This window comes from Cololabis saira, chromosome 24, assembly GCF_033807715.1.
Source record: "Cololabis saira isolate AMF1-May2022 chromosome 24, fColSai1.1, whole genome shotgun sequence".
Taxonomy (NCBI): domain Eukaryota; kingdom Metazoa; phylum Chordata; class Actinopteri; order Beloniformes; family Belonidae; genus Cololabis; species Cololabis saira.
Window position 1 is genome coordinate 9,155,304 of NC_084610.1, and position 17,447 is coordinate 9,172,750.

The window sequence follows — 17,447 nt, forward strand, 5'->3', positions numbered from 1 at the left end:
ACAGGCTTATGTACTCTATATATAGGTTATATCTGGCCTACCGTTGGGTTGGATGGCTGGAGCAGCGCTCTAATGGGATCTTCACCAGTCTGTCTTCAAGCCCCACAAATAATGATCTGTCATTGTGGAGTATTTGCAGACTCTTTATTGGTCCCATCTGGCCCTCTGGGAGGATCCTGAGCTCTTCCAGGTAGCAGCCGTGGAGGCTTTTGTTGGTTGTGGCTAGAGCCTTCAGGATGGTGCCGTATTCTGATGGGCAAGAATGAACAGCAGCAAATTAGGATAGATCAGGGGTCGGCAACCCAAAATGTTGAAACAGCCATATTGGACCAAAAACACAAAAAACAAATATGTCTGGAGCCACAGAAAATGAAAAGTCTTGTATCAGCCTTAGAATGAAGGCAACACATGCTGCATGTTTCTATATTAGTTATAACTGGGTCATCGGCTGCAAATATAGCATTCTAATGTCTTTCCACATGACTCTTTTTGTTACGCAAATCTATGGAAGTAGGAGTACTATTAGGGCCAGGCAGGAGAAAAATCCAAATAATATTTTAGAGGAGGAAGATTTTTTATTCATTATGCACTTCGAGAAAAAAGTTGAAACGTCGAGAAAAAGTCATAAATGTCGAGATTAATGTTGAAGTACAATTTATAGAAAAAGTCGAAATGTCAAGAAAAAAGTAAAAATGTCAAGAAAAAAGTCGAAATCTTGAGAAAAAGTCGAAATGTTGAGAAAAAAGTCAAAATGCAGAGAAAAAAATCAAAAAGGCGAGAAAAAAGTCAAAAGGAAAAAGGAAGAACAAAAGAGAAAAAAAGGAAAAACAGAAGAAAAAAGAAAAAAAGAGAAAAAAAAGGAAAAAAAGAAGAAAAAAAGGTCAAACATTTTTGAAAAAGCTCCAGGGAGCCACTAGGGCGGCGCTAAAGAGCCGCATGCGGCTCTGGAGCCGCGGGTTGCCGACCCCTGGGATAGATACATTTGTTTGAAAGTGTTAACAGAGCTATAACTCATCAGTCCCAGCTCCGTCCCCTGTTGCTCACCAGTTCCGATGTACATGACATGGTAGAGGGCCTCGCGGCCCTGCACGATGTCCACCACCAGCTTGGAGAAGCGCAGGTTGTCCTGCGTGAGCAGGGGGTTGACGGTCACCGGTTGGACCACGTCGCTCATGAGGAAGAGGCGCTGGGCGTCCTGCAGGCTGCGCTCGGTCAGGTTTCCTCCGGGGCCGTCCTCCTCAAGCGTGCCACACTGAGCAGCCCGAGGGAAGGGAATCAGTCGGAGCCAACCCTGAAATGTACTGTCTTTTAAAAGTGAATCAGTTAGTTACCTGAAAATTGGGTATAGGGTTTGGGGTGGAGAGCCAAGCGGTGCGGGGATTCTCCTGGTAGCGGAAGGGCCCGTTGAAGGCCAGAGTGATGGAGCTCAGATTGAAGGCGCACACGGCAGACGCTGATATGCTGTTCCTAAACGATGACAGGATGGAGGGGGGTTAATTATGGTCAGATCTTAGCAGTTTAATGTGAGGGGAAACAGAAAAGAGGAGATATTCAGGTCTTTTCAACCCCTGCTTACAGCTTTCAAGCTTAACTCAGGATTTATATCAATAAATATCATATGTGCATTATCTGCCGGTCTACCTCACACACACTCTACCTGCTTTTTTTGCACTGTTTCTTTCAATCTACTGTACATACTGCTCATATTTCTGTAATTATACATATTTTATATATATTTTTTGTACTTTTTATGCATTTTTTATTTTTTACTTTTTAGTCTTTTTACCCCTCCCCTGCATGTGTGTGCTAAGTGTACTGCTGCCAACAAAATAAGTTTCCCCACTGAGGGAGAAAATAAAGGATTATCTTATCTTATCTTATTTCCACAAACATCAAAAAATACACAGCTCAAATTGATTAAGTAGCAAGGTTATAGATATATAAGACTGTAACTGCACATTATTTCTTTATACTATATTAGTATAACACACTATTTATTATATTGTATTTACGTTTATAATACATTTATTCAGTTTACAGTAGACTTGTTCAGTTTCAGTTTCTTTTTTACTGTATTTTTTTTATTTTTCATACTTATAATGTATCTTTATCGTTTATTTAGTCTGAGTTCATGTTGTCCTGAACATGTATCCAACTTTGAGCTGATGTAACACCCGAATTTCCCCTCTGGGGATCAATAAAGGACTATCTTGTCTTATCTTATCTTATCTTATCTTATCTTATCTTATCTTATCTTATCTTATCTTATCTTATCTTATCTTATCTTATCTTATCTTATCTTATTAAAATGGCTCAATCCAGAGAAGATTTGTAATCTGACTTTGACGTATAAAGTAAAAATGCTCCTGTGAAGATGCCGATCACGAACAGTTCTCACACATTAGTGGTGAAGATGCCATAGATCAGGTCCTGCTCGGGCAGGTAGAAGGTGCTCTGCAGCTCGCTGTAGTAGAAGGGGATTTCTCCGGAGCGCGAGCAGTTGAGTCGAGCCTTCATGAAGGTGGTCCAGGTGTCCTCCAGAAGAAATCGTCCGCCCATGTCGTTCTTACACACCCGCGCCACCCGGGAGAACACCATCTTCCCACAGTCGTTCTCCACGGCCGTTTCTCTCAGGAAGAAGTAGGCAAAGCGGCCGATCTCGTAGGCGGAGACAAAATGAGGCTCTGGAGGAGAAAGGAGGAAAAAAATCAGATTCAACGACAGTTTTCCACACAAGAATGAGGAAAGTGGAAACTTTGTGGTGCTTTGTTAACCGTTGAGCCACTTGGAGTTGTACTGAGCGGTGCGCAGAGGCGGCATGTTCCCCAGACTCCTGTAGATGACCGGGTCACGGCCGGAGAAATCGATCACCGTGGCAGCGTACAACTCTCCCTTCTCTGTCACCATGGCAGTGGAGTTGTGGCGCGGGTCATAGGGACATCGGGCCACGCCGTTCACCATATCCAACACCTTACTGGTGTTAGAAATCTGACGGAAAGAAGAAGGAAAACAGAGAAAGCTGTTTCTGTCTTGAACACCTCATTCAGATGAGCACAAAAGTTATAATTAACAGGCAAGACTGTCATGATGAGCTTTTGTACCGACCTGCCTGGTCATGCACACAGGAGTAAAAGCATTGGTGCCACACGTGAGGAGCATCCCCCCACTTATCAGCAAAACTCTGATATAGTTTTGACATTCATCCTGCAGGAAAATGCATGTAGATGAAATTAAAACAAAACTCATCCAACAATATCTTGGAAAAAATAAACCAAGAGGTTTTAGTCATGTTTTTGTTACAAAGCACGTTACCTCAGATTTGCCCTTGCTTTGACATGAACGCTTTGTATCTTCGTCTGGTGCCCAACCTGTTGCCTGAGCGATAAAAGAAGATGTCTTGGTATAATATTTACAGTAGTTTGTTTGAAGTTGCAGCACAAAGCAGGAAAAAGAGAAAACACGCTTGATTTAGGACAGAAAAGTCAAAATGTGAGATCTGTTCACCTTGACTGGTAGGTTCAGGAAAAGGTCACTGCCATGTGTTTTAGTAACAGAGCTGTCTAACCTAAGACTTCCAAAATACACACATTTTGAGAAAGGATCTTGATCCAAAATATGATATCTTACCAACATAACCTAAACTTTTGTTGCCTAAACTCAAACAGACTGTTTAACATGTATGTTCAAACAGGACTGGAACTCTTTCACCTTTCCCTCCATCCCAGCTTTCTGTCCTGCTTTTCCAGCTGAAAGGGATGAATAAGGGTGTACGTTTCTCAAAAATCACATAAAGTAGGTTTTTGTACCCCGCAAGACTTTTGTTGCCAAAACTGAATATGAAAAAATGTCAGTGTAGATTTTCAGATTATAGTAATCCTCAAAGTCAACTGAAACTCTTTATTTTGGTTCTTTAAGATGTTTCATCTTTCGTCCAGAAGGATCCGTCCGTTCAAACTGACTTATAGGCTTGAAGCTCCAGACCAATCAGTTCAAACCAAAACAAAACATCCACTTTAGCAAAGCAAATATCTGTTCACAAATATGTCTTTGCAACTGAAGTATCAGTTTTAGAATAGTAAACAGATATAATTGTGTGTTATAAATGAACAAGCCTCACCTGTATGAGGGAGAGGTTGCTTAAATTCAGTCGAAAGAGGGAGTTTCTGTAAGAGAAGTTCTTCTGTTAGAGGTGAAACCTCAGACATGTCGTCCAGATGCAGTGTGAGTTGTGTCTTCTTTGAAATAAATGCAGATTTTTGTCACCTTGCTCCTACAAAGAGTTGGCTTCTGCCCAGGTCAATGGTCAGCTGCGAGAAGTCCTTCACTCCCGGTCGGGAAAACTCGGGCATCCACGACCTCAGCGCTGAAGATCAGAACACAAGGAGGCAGGAGGAGGAGGAAGAGTGGGTGGAGAGGAAATCAGGATGGAGTGCAGTTAAAGGACAAGTGTGAGACAATGGAGAAAAAAAAAGCTTCAATCCTCTTCCATCAAATGCTGTCAGCTCCATCCTCGGTAAAACACCTGAGCCCTCAGTCTGACAACCTTGCAGCCTCCTATTGACCTCTGAGCCAAGATGCAAAGTTTACAGAGGGTTGCAAAAGTATTCACCCCCCTTGAACTTTGTGACCTTTTGCCACATTTCAGGCTTCAAACATAAAGATATAAAACTGTAATTTTTTGTGAAGAATCAACATCAAATGGGACACAATCATGAAGTGGAACGAAATGTATTGGAAATTTTAAACTTTTTTAACAAATAAAAAGCTGAAAAAGTGGGCGTGCAAAATTATTCACCCCCTTTACTTTCAGTGCAGCAAACTGTGTCCAGAAGTTCAGTCAGGATTCTGAATGATCCAGTGTTGACCTAAATGACTAATGATGATAAATGGAGTCCACCAGTGTGTAATCACGTCTCCGTATAAATGCACCTGCACTGTGATCGTCTCAGAGGTCTGTTTAAAGCGCAGAGAGCATCATGAAGAACAAGGAACACACCAGGCAGGTCCCAGATACTGTTGTGGAGAAGTTTAAAGCTGGATTTGGATATAAAAAGATTTCCCAAGCTTTAAACATCCCAAGGAGCACTGTTCAAGTGATAATATTGAAATGGAAGGAGTAACAGACCACTGCAAATCTACCAAGACCTGGCCGTCCCTCTACACTTTCAGCTTATACAAGGAGAAGACTGATCAGAGATGCAGCCAAGAGGCCCATGATCACTCTGGATGAACTGCAGAGGTCAGAGGTCAGAGGTCATCTACAGCTGAGGTGGGAGACTCTGTCCATACGACAACAATCAGTCGTGTACTGCACAATTCTGGCCTTTATGGAAGAGTGGCAAGAAGAAAGCCATTTCTTAAAGATATCCATATAAAGTGTTGTTTAAAGTTTGCCACAAGCCACCTGGGAGACACCAAACATGTGGAAGAAGCTGCTCTGGTCAGATCAGACCAAAATCAAACTTTTTGGCAACAATGCAAGACGTTATGTTAGGCGTAAAAGCAACACAGCTCATCCCCCTCAACACACCATCCCCACTGTCAAACATGGTGGTGGCAGCATCATGGTTTGGGCCTGCTTTTCTTCAGCAGGGACAGGGAAGAAGGATGGAGCCAAATACAGGACCATTCTGGAAGAAAACCTGATGGAGTCTGCAAAAGACCTGAGACTGGGACGGAGATTTGTCTTCCAATAAGACAATGATCCAAAATATAAAGCAAAATCTGCAATGGAATGGTTCACAAAAAATATATCCAGGGGTTAGAATGGCCAAGTCAAAGTCCAGACCTGAATCCAATGGACAATTTGTGGAAACAACTGAAAACTGCTGTTCACAAATGCTCTCCATCCAACCTCACTGAGCTCAAGCTGTTTTGCAAGGAAGAATGGGCAAAAAATTCAGTCTCTCGATGTGCAAAATTGATAGAGACAAACTCCAAGAGACTTACAGCTGTAATCGCAGCAAAAGGTGGTGCTACAAAGTATTAACTTAAGGGGGATGAATAATTTTGCACGCCCAATTTTTCAGTTTTTTATTTGCTAAAAAAGTTTGAAATATCCAATACATTTTGTTCCACTTCATGATTGTGTCCCACTTGATGTTGATTCTTCACAAAAAATTACAGTTTTATATCTTTATGTTTGAAGCCTGAAATGTGGCAAAAGGTCACAAAGTTCAAGGGGGGTGAATACTTTTGCAACCCTCTGTAAGTACCTCATAGCATAGTATTTAAGAACGGGTCTCATTGCTAGTTTTGCTGTGGAAAAATATAGATGCACATTAATTAATTAGCAAATTAATGATTTAAAGGCTGCAAGTTTTGTGTTTTGCAAAAGTTTTTCCTCATTAATCTCATACAAATTGTGGAAGAGCATTTTTGAAAGGTTATGAATAACCCTCTGTCAGTGAGAAAACACCAGTGAGGCATCCTGCTGGTGTGGCCTCAGCAGACTATAAAAAACTCAGATTGAGGGCAGCGGAACGACATGAATAAATGCCATCACTCGAACAACAGTGATGTTCAGGGGGCCGCTGGAAACAAATTGCTTTCGCGCACTTGCCTGCGTACATAATGATCTGTGGCAAAGCAGTGAAACGCAGACGGTCTATGTGCGCGCTCGCGCTCTAAACACTAATCCTGCAGCTCAGACGGAGAATTCAGTTGTTCTAACACTGCAGCCTTTGACTTCTTCACTAACAACATGGAATTAAACATTTAGACTAGCACTTTAACGTTACATATGTATGAGATGAGTGTGCTGATGCATTGCAGTCTCATCCACCCTATACACTCACTGGAAACTTAATTAGATACACTCAGGTCACCCAATAAAACGGTGAGTGTGGACATACAGGCAGCTTCATTTAGATTGCTGCTTGTGCCATGAGTTCTGCAGGTAAAAATTATGTAAAGCCACAAATTTAAGCATTTAAGCTTTTATTTTAATTTATTTTGACTGACAGTTGCATTGCAGTCTGTGATGTTAAGCTGTTATCTCTTTGACTAATTAGCACTTTTAGGTATAAAGCAGCATTCAGCCTTGGCCAGCCGGCGGTCTGGGTACCAACAGATAGATCCAGTGTCTCCAGCAGAGCGCCGCCAGATGCCATATTCAATAACTGCATGCAAGTCCATACATAGATATAGATAGATAGAACTTTATTCATCCCCGAAGGGAAATTCAACTGTCCAGCAGCTCATCAAAACATAAAAAACAACCACACTTCCACTCAGACAATAAAAGCACATTAATATTAAAATAAACATAAGGTTAAAAAATAGCATATAAAGTGCAAACTAAAATATAGTCCAGTTGTGGCAGAGGTGAGTGTGTGAGTGTGTGTGTGACTGAGTTCAGGAGGAGTTAAACAGTCTTATTGCTGTAGGGACGAAGGATCTCCTGAATCGCTCCATCTATGGATAATTACCTATAACAGTGGTTCCCAACCTTTTTTCCTTGCAGCCTCCCCTACTTGTGTCTAAGACCAGCCAGGCCCCCCGACCCGTACGTAATAGCACCAAAATAGTCTTTTAATTGAAAAAATTAACATTAATTATGTTTTTTTTTTATACATTTGTCTTTGGTTTACTCTGTATACATATGACTTTGTTTTTCTCCAATGTCATCAAAGTATAGAATACGCACAAAAGGACATAAAAGGACGTAAAAATATTTCTGAAAAATGTCTCTTTTAATATGAGACCAACATTTTTTTTACATTTTTCCTTTAACAACCTGTTGGAGTAAATTAAATGTTTAGTAATGATATAATAATAAGGAATGAAACCATTTCCTGTGTTTGTCACCAGAGTATAAAAAAACATTCAAAACATAAATTATTCCTAACAATGTCTTATGAATGACTCATTCGCAAATATAATTTTTACAACTGCATAATTTCAAAGCAGACAAAGTTTCGCGCATCTCCCAGGGGGGGCCCGGACCCCAGGTTGGGAGACACTGACCTATAATACTGCACTCTGCAACTAGCAGTAACCACAGAGTTAAACATACATGCTGAAGAGTCTAAAGCAGAAGTAGAAGACATAGTGAGTCTGCAAATTGTCAATGCACGTTCATTGTTATTGATGATGAAACGCTTGGAGTAAGTAAACCAGACCGCTGCTGATGCACTCACCTTGGTAAGAGACCACAGGATGTTCCTTTCTGCTGCAGTCTGCAGGTTTGACGTGTTGCTCCTGGGAAAGACTCACGGACCAACAGATGACCAGCACAAAGCCACAGAGGGAGAGGGCCCATGCCCCCGACCCTGACGTAACCATAGTTACAACCACATGCAGTCGATCAGGTCCTCAAGTAACACCTGTCAGAGTAGCAGAGGCATCCGTCAATCTGATAGCTCATCTCCGCCAGAGTCAGGGATGGATAAATCAATCTTGTCATCATCATTGTGAACAAATCTGTGTTAGATTGACACTTAATGGTTAAACGGCAGAGGTGGGTAGTAACGAGTTACATTTACTCCGTTACATTTACTTGAGTAAGTTTTGAGAAATGTTGTACTTTTAGGAGTAGTTTTGAATCACTATACTTTTTACTTTTACTTGAGTAGATTTGTGAAGAAGAAAATGTTACTCTTACTCCGCTACATTAGGCTACGTTGAGCTGTTACTTTTCTTTTATCCCTTTTATCCGCGTACGCATCAATCTCATGACATCACTGGGTGACTCTTTGGGAAAGAAGTTTGTTTTTGCATGTTTTGTCACATTTACACAGACTCAAACTGAGTTCATGTTTGTTCTAGTTCTGCCTGGTTAAAAAAGAAAAGTACAATGTCTTGAAATTTTGTGCTACTTGTGCTTAATTTATTTTTTTATTCTGTTATTTTATTATTTATTAAAGTACTTGAATTTACTTTAAGATTATTTAAATTTAAGCTATTTTTTTATTTTTTATTAATTTTAATTTATTTTATTATTTTATTGATTTAATTTTCCTGAAGATGATTATTTTGTACTTTTGTCTGTTTGAATGGTTGTGTTAAAAAAATAAATCAGACGTTACTCAACAGTTACCCAGTACTTGAGTTGTTTTTTCACCAACTACTTTTTTACTTTTACTCAAGTAATGATTTGGATGACTACTTTTTACTTCTATTTGAGTCATATTATTCTGAAGTAACAGTACTTTTACTTGAGTACAATTTTTGGCTACTCTATCCACCTCTGTTAAACGGTAACTTAAGCTCGGACCAAGCTACCTACTCATTCACACACACACACCCTCAAAATGAGCTTTGCCAGTCCAGCAGCCCAGCATTCCCAGTAGCTCTGCCTGCTTGCTCTGGGTGTCTGGCCCCTCACTGTCAGCCGCACTCAGTCATGGCTAATTCACCTCAAAAGGCCTGAATCGCCCAGCTCTCTAAAGCCGACTCTGAAACCATCAACATCGCCGCTCTGACTGAGAGGGCCCATTCAGAGATTTGCCCGGGCTCGCAGCCAAACAAAGGGCGCAAACTCTGAACTGTGAGCCGCATGAAGGGCTTTGTGTCTGCATCAAAATCCAGTTACGCCGATCAAATCTGCTCAGGGATGATGCTGCGATGATGACTTTTGGCACAAAGGTCACTCTGAAGCAAATAGTCTCGTCTACATTCAAATAAGCCCGTGCTTATCAGTCATGCCTATTACAGCAGACATACTGATTACATCGAGAGTAGTTGTTAAATTGCTTTATGAACAAAAAGCGAGGCCATATCCACCACAAAATGTATTCAATATAATAAATAAAAGACATCTATTTAATCCTGCCATCACTGAAGTGTTTGAAAGGGAAGTGATGTTAAAATGTAATGTGTGTGTTTGAGAAATAAATATTGCACGATAAATATGTGTTTTTATGTTGGTCTGTTATGTTAACTGATTAGTACGACCGAGTATTAGGGCCAAACTAAGACAAAAAAAATTGGAAATTACGAGAATAAAGTCATAATATAATGAGAATAAAGTCGTAAAATTACGAGAATAAAGTCGTAATGTTGCGAGAATAAAGTCGTAATAGAATAAAGTCGTAATATTATGAGAATAAAGTCGTAATATTACGAGAATAAAGTCGTAAAATTACGAGAATAAAGTCGTAATGTTGCAAGAATAAAGTCGTAATAGAATAAAGTCGTAATATTATGAGAATAAAGTCGTAATATTACGAGAATAAAGTCGTAATATTACGAGAATAAAGTCGTAAAATTACGAGAATAAAGTCGTAACATTACGAGAATAAAGTCGTAATATTATGAGAATATAATTCATGAGAACTCTAACAGGAAGAGCTTCTTCTCCCTGTGTTAAAATGAGGAATATTGAGCATCTTGTGAAGTTATATTTATATATTTATAATATATTACGACTTTATTCTCGTAATATTATGACTTTATTCTCGTAATTTTACGACTTTATTCTCGTAATATTATGACTTTATTCTCGTAATTTTACGACTTTATTCTCGTAATATTATGACTTTATTCTCGTAATTTTACGACTTTATTCTCATTACATTATGACTTTATTCTCGTAATTTCCTTTTTTTGTTTTTTTGTTTGGCCCTAATACTCCGTCGTAGATTAGTCCTTAGAGACACATATCTCTTAAAAACATATGTTTTATCAGGTTTAAGTAAACAGAAAAGGCAAACATAGCGCATAGCTGAAGTTTTAAGTACTCACGTTAAAATGTTTAAAAGTCTATATGAGCTCCGAAGCGATGATCCATCTGAGGACTTGTTGGATCTTACATTTGTGCTTTCTGAAGCGACAGGAAGAGTCCACACCGCAGGCTTCACTTTTATAATGGGGCTATGCGCCTGTCACTGTGCAGAGGACGGCCTGCGAGAGGCCTAATGTCCTGGGATCCGTCTATTCAACGCAATGACAGTGAGAAGAAGCAGATGTCTGTCTGATTCTTCAGGGGTGCATCGAAATGTGTGCACGCAGACGCTCACTTTGTGGAAGAATAGTAAAGACTGCATGCTCCTTATCGCTGGCCTACATGACAAAACAGAATCTGCCAGTCATTATAATGTGACAAGAACAAGCATCATCACACAAAAGAGCATGACTCATCACGTTTCAAATTTCAATTAATGATAAATAATTAAAATATAAGAAGAATTATCATAGGAATTGTCCGTAATGACACTCCTACTGTGCTCCTATGTGTGACTTGACTGGTCAAATGTTTTCCTGTTTATTTGGATGGGCCACATGTTGCTGCCAAGACTTGAGTGCTCTTGGTTTGGTGGGAGACCAGCATAGATTGAAAAGTAGGAAGCAAAAAAAAGCAAAGAGTCAAGATTAGCACAGTTTCCCTGCAGCCACAAGCTTGTCAGAGCTTTCATTCATTCATGTAGTTGCCCGTGCTGGAAAAACACTCCAAAGCCACGACAACTTGTGAGCAGATTAGAAAATACAGAGTCTCTGATTCATGTGACTGGTGTGGTTTTGGATTGAGGGGGGAAGAAAGAGACCCGGGAACACGAACCAAACACGTGACCTCCGCACAGGAGGGTCTCTGCCAAGACTTTAACCAAGAGGCCCGCTGCCATTAGCTACAACACATAAAAGTCAACCTCTCGATACACTAATGGAAGACAGGTTCATCTTTCAGCATCCATCACAGCTCTGATGGTCTGGTTGTTCTCTTTGGGCTAACCTCTTCCTCCCAACACCCACCCTGCCTGACATTTTTCTGGGAGAGTGAGAATGATGTTATTGTAAGCACTGATTGCATTATTAAGTTTAAAACCAAGCTTGCCCAATGGGATGTGCAGAGCTTTACAAAGTAAATAAACTTGTTCTGAGTTTGAGTGAGGGGTCTGTGGTCCATCACCTCCTCAGATGTAAACCAAGTCCTAACAGAAACTGCTCTGCTTGCTTCAGTTTTTCAGAGCCCATGGCCATATATAGGCAGTCCACCTGCCCTTTTATTCTACTTGGCTGTTTATTGCTGCTACTTGAGTTGTAAAGGATTGTTAAATAGTCATCCTTGTAGGTGACCCCATGCATGTCTGCAAAAATGGCACGTTCCTTGTATGACTTTGGGTTAGTTTTGACTTTGAAGTCACGTGCTTTCCCAGCATGAGTCAAATCTTTAGTGCCATTAGTGTTTGATGATTAGTTGAACACATGAACGCAGCACCATGGTAAAGAACTTCCGTATAGGTGAAATGCTGCTCATGTAAATAACTATTATTAACATTATCCTTTAAATACTAGAACCCCAATCCATCATCATCATCATCATCATCAGCATCATCATCATCATCATCATCATCATCATCATCATCATCATCATCATCATCATCATCATTGAACCAGATCATTATTAGGTGCAACATTAGCCCAAACTATGATCGGTCCACCCTCGTGCTCAACAACGGAGGAGAAGGTTCTGAATACACATCTTTGCTCAAAGTGGCAAATGTCATAGTGTTTTTCTAAAAATTCCAGTATTTCTTGTGGTCCTATAAAATCCTCAGACAGGTTCGTTGGCCTTTCAGATTTCCGCTTGTCTTTCATTTCCATTGCCATCAACAGTAATTCCTTAATCACTTTCAAATATGGGGAAATTGCAACCAGAAAACCTTTTTGCTGTCTTCATATAGCCCTCTCCTATTTTGTGGTCACCAATTGCTTTAATAGCTTGAGATCATTTTCTAGCTGTTATTGTTGTATGGGGTCATTAAAGATAGGGTAAGTCCTTTCTAGATAACATCACATCTGGTGATAACTTCTACTTTCCTCTGCAGTGAGTTCTACTGTGAGCACACTCTTCACAAGTATGAACCCTCCCCTTGTTGGTGATTGGCTGGAGCAATGTTTGTTATGGTTTGGGGGGGCACTCTGTTTCCATTTTCTTTGTTTACAGCTTACGGAGTCAGTGATGTGTACGAAGACTGGGTTTTGTTTTTTACAGTGTACCAACAAGATGGGCAGCAATTAAATGATATATGGTCCCTGAATGTGACAAAAGTGTTTAAAAGAAAAAAAAAGAAGGCTTTTGTATCTATTTCATAGATACTATTCTTGCTGGTGATCATTGTCACTATTTTCACGATTTGTAGTATTTTTATAGATGATAGATGGTCAGGGAACATAACTATTTTGAAGACATTTTTGATTAAAAAGCATTAAACACAGTGAATCTTGTGTATTTACTTTTACTTTGGTTCAGTGCCACTGCCTTTTGGTTATCTCAAGAACTTTTGTTTCACTCCTGGATTTGTCTTGAAAAGAAAAACCGAAGCAGAGATGGTTTCACTCAGGAAGAAACTATGAGGGCCTCCCACGCTGCGTCCCGTCTGAATATCATCAACCCACTGCCTGTTTGGGAATGACTTGATTGAATTGCAGGAGAGTAAGGTGTGGATGAACCTCTTTGGTGGCAGGATGAAGAGCTCCAATACATCAACTGGACACCTACATGTACAGGCACTGAGAAAGTGCTATTTCTTTCTCTTTCAGGATGAGTTAAGGCTTAACTGTTCAGCCTCGTTGCTCATTTCCTACTAAACAGCTATTGTAGATCTTTCTATATGTGACCGGCATAATATGCAGATACCAGGGATTTTTACATCGGTACAAAATGAGCTTGCACGTTAAGTGTGCTTCATTAAAATTCAGACAAAACCACTTTAATGGGACGATGTATGACAGGGAAATTAATTACAAGCAATTATTTGTTCATTCAGAAGCCTGTAATTTGTTCCAAGCGGCATCAGGAATAAAAAGAGAGGTCCAGCATCTGACCCCTGCATATCAGCCTCTTGTATAAACTCTCTCCACCCGACTAGTACGAGTAATTGGACTCAATCCAAATATCATGAAAGGAAAGAGTGACCCCCCCCCCCCTCCAACAACACACACATACTGTACACTTCCCTCCGTCCCTGAACATGAGGTTCCAAACACCAGATTCCTCCCTAAATTAAAAGGAAAGACTTTTTTAACACCAAAAGCAGATTCCTAACATTTTCCTTTTGAGTCCTGCTCCGACTTGGCAGCGAGCGAGCCTCCATCTAAGAAGAGTAGTAATATTAATCACCAACGGAGTCAGTTCATGGAAATTTGTGAGCTGGAGCAAACAGCCTGGACATGAAGAGGGCACCCAAAGTCTCCCCTTCAAAATATTCAGAGAGGACCATTTCCGAGGCGGCGTTCTAAGCTCCTTCCTACCGGGGTGAAAGGCCTCTCTGTGCACCCTGCCAACTATCTGCCAATGCCTGCTCTCTTTTACAAGTGAATAGACTGGGTTTAGCCACAGTTAAAAAGACACACTAACGTGCCATGGCTGCTCCGACAATGGCTGCTCGGGTGCTGTGCCAAACCTAATGATGCCGGTTTGGCGCCGGCGAGAGGAGGTAGAGAGCAGGAATCCTAAAGAGGCGCACAGCTGCACTGATCTCCCTCATCCCTCTGTCCTCAATGATACAACCGCAATGTTTGAGCAAATGCTACATTCTGTCCCTGGTAATACCATCATTACCACCTGAGGGAAATCTTGATGCTTCATCCGTAGGAAATGGAGAAACTGCACAGAGGTGATCTATTTTAATGCATGCTGGGATGTTGACCTAACACTAACCCAGATGTTTGAAATGCCTAACCCTAGCCCTTCTAAATAATTGAACCTCACCAAACAAGTTTAAGCTCAACCAAACAGTACATGACAGTGAAAGAAAAGGGTTTAAAATGACTTCTAGATTAAACCGGTCGAGACCAAAGAACAACATCGGGTTTTTGTCTTTGAGGCAAACGGGGATGTGCAGTTCCTTGAATGAGCACTAGTTGCTGCTTCCAAAAGCGACTTTATCATCACTGACACATGTTAAAATGTCTAAATTTACAACAAAAATAAGTATACTTACAGCCTGGTTAAAAATAAATAAATAAATAAATGGATGAACGAATAAATTAAAAATGTCTCGATAACTAGAGATCACATCCATGACGACTGTATGGGAGGTACATTTTTAAGAGAAAAAAGACCAAATAAAGCAAATTCATTCTTATCTTAAAAATAACAGAGCTTGTTGTGCTTTTAATTGTACTGATGCTTGGAGTTTGCCTGAAAGACTCCAAGCGAACCAGCAGGGAGCAGCTACAGTCACCCACGGCTGGTGGTCTCCGCCTGGGCTAACCAAGAGATGCTTGTAACTCATCAGCTAGATCAGTGTTTTCTCCAGGTGATCTGAACCTTCCAGACCAACAATCAACCAACCACCGATGCCTGGACCTCTTCCAGGACTAAGTTAGAATCCAGTTTAGTTAAAGTTCTAGTAGGACCCATTACAGCTACGGCAGCTTCACATTTCAATATTCACATCAGAAATGAGCATTAATACACATATTCAGTCAGAATGGACGTAAGTTAATATTAGTTAGCATCATAGCTTAGCACGAGCTAAGCAAGGCTAAAATAACAACAATCATGCAAATTAGTTGAGCTTCCAGTGTAATAACTTTTATTTTGACAGCTTTTTTTTCAACAAGTTAGCATTTGTATTTTACCTTCAAGGAAAACAAATAATCTAGAAATGAGGTACCATGTCCAAGTTGTTCTACTGAAAGCCGCATCCGGCACATGCATATTTGATACCACACAATGTGCTACAGCCAAAATGTTTCCTGACTCACACCTCTCCACCCTCTGCTCCCCCGTCAACAAACTGACCCAACATGAGCAGAGCAAACAGCAGGCATCGGCATCATTCAGAGACAAAGCAAACGATTTAAAACAACCTGGCACCACATGACTGATCCTTCATGTGCAGGTCATGCAATATCTGCGCGATGGATCAGAAGGAGCATGACGACTGTTGTTTCCATCTAGAAGGATTCCCAGGGGAAACACACACAAATATGTAAGCTACTGTAGATGTTTGGGAATATTTAAAGTACCTATAAGTGAAAATGGGCATGTTGGACTGTATACAGAAGACTGCATTAACAGTATTGTATTCCAAGGTTAAAATAAATAAATAAATCAGTACTTGACACTAAGTGATGCCAATGTTCTGGTCAAGAGATATCAGCATGCCAAATAAATCCCTTCTTTCAGGAGTCTTTCAGGAGACATCAACGTGTCTTAGACTCACTGCAACACGTGGCTCATCCCTAACAATAGGTCAACTCAACTCTAGGGTGCAAAGACCTCGTGTTTAAAATCCAAACTGAGGATGTTGTTCTTGGACTGGGAGTCTCCCTGATTCACCTCTCTCACGTACTATTCTCATCCACCGCCTGATCCACTACCTGAGCTGTGGACAAGTGATTATCCATACCACATGCTGTCTCCTGAGTCAGAAACAGAGTGATGAAGACACAAAATAAGCTAAACTAAAAGGACACGGATCATATTGTAGATCATTACAGAAGAAATGAAAAGGAAAGGAATAAACGAGCATGCTCCAATGAGCACAAACAGCTACACGAGGTGGGAAAGTTACCCAGAAAAGCTGAAAGGGCACCAAGAGAATACATAAACCAGCCTCTGCAGAGGATATGTCCAAGCTTACGCAAAGTACAGTTATACTAACGAAAGAAGAAAAAAGGAAGTCACTTACTTCTTCACCATCACCCCCAAGTGGAGTCGGTAAAAACAAGGAGATCCTGGCGCTTCACATGGCGGGAGTAGAGGAGAGAGGCAGCAAAAACAAGAGGGAGAGAACTTGTTACACACCGACACACAGCAGCACACTGACCAGAGTGTGTGCAGGGAGATGGGGTGTGCATGTGGGTCTGGGTGTGTGTGTGTGTGTGTGTGTGTGTGTGTGTGTGTGTGGAGGGGGGTTTAACGGGGGAGACTGAGGGGAGGTGCACACACAGCAAACTGCTAACTCTCTCAGTGCAGAGGGATGTTCTGCCCTGTTTGTGATCGCGTTTTAAGTCAAAATTAGGTCACACTAAAGTTGTTACCGGCCTGAAACATTTGAACCACTCGTGTTTTGTTCCTGTTGGATCTCACACAGTCAGCACTGTGCCGTTTCCTCCGTGCATTTACTTCGCTGCAGTTTTCTCTGCACTCTTATCTCTGTAAACTAACACCTATTTGAGAGTGAGAGCATTTAAGCTGACGGCAAGCAAATTCACCACATACAGCTGCCACCTATAGCAAATGTAAACACAAATTCTACTTATACATGTTCCGTTCTTAGTTTCCAGAAGAGTTATGGAGCAAAGGATTGACTGTTTGGTGACCACATGTCCCAGGATGCACATGTGTAATATGCTCCACACTGTTCCACTGATCTACAGGTGGTGGCAGAGACAATCGCAGTAGTGTGAAAACCACACACTACACGCCAAAGCGGGCTCGGAGAGGGAGACCCGCTCACAAGACTCAAATCAGATTTGACTTAAATAAACCAAGACTAAAACCTAAAGTGCTGCAGTGGCTGGGATTCATAAAACAGAAATCCAAAACACAG

At 40.8% G+C, this 17,447-nt stretch overlaps 1 protein-coding gene across 2 annotated transcripts in view; it reads right to left on the reverse strand.

The window, feature by feature from the left end:
- LOC133424873 (semaphorin-5B-like) overlaps positions 1-17,447 on the reverse strand; it is a 40,327-nt gene that overhangs the window by 12,599 nt on the left and 10,281 nt on the right. For both annotated transcript variants that reach the window (XM_061715433.1, XM_061715434.1), the window contains exons 2-12: positions 16,584-16,635; positions 8,142-8,327; positions 4,264-4,363; positions 4,118-4,163; positions 3,313-3,375; positions 3,106-3,204; positions 2,775-2,988; positions 2,399-2,684; positions 1,332-1,467; positions 1,045-1,252; positions 42-249 (exon numbers count right to left, since the gene is read on the reverse strand). In XM_061715433.1, coding sequence (XP_061571417.1) covers positions 42-249; positions 1,045-1,252; positions 1,332-1,467; positions 2,399-2,684; positions 2,775-2,988; positions 3,106-3,204; positions 3,313-3,375; positions 4,118-4,163; positions 4,264-4,363; positions 8,142-8,286 — 1,505 coding nt within the window. In that variant the 5' untranslated portion in view covers positions 8,287-8,327; positions 16,584-16,635. The remainder of the gene's footprint in view (positions 1-41; positions 250-1,044; positions 1,253-1,331; positions 1,468-2,398; positions 2,685-2,774; positions 2,989-3,105; positions 3,205-3,312; positions 3,376-4,117; positions 4,164-4,263; positions 4,364-8,141; positions 8,328-16,583; positions 16,636-17,447) is intronic.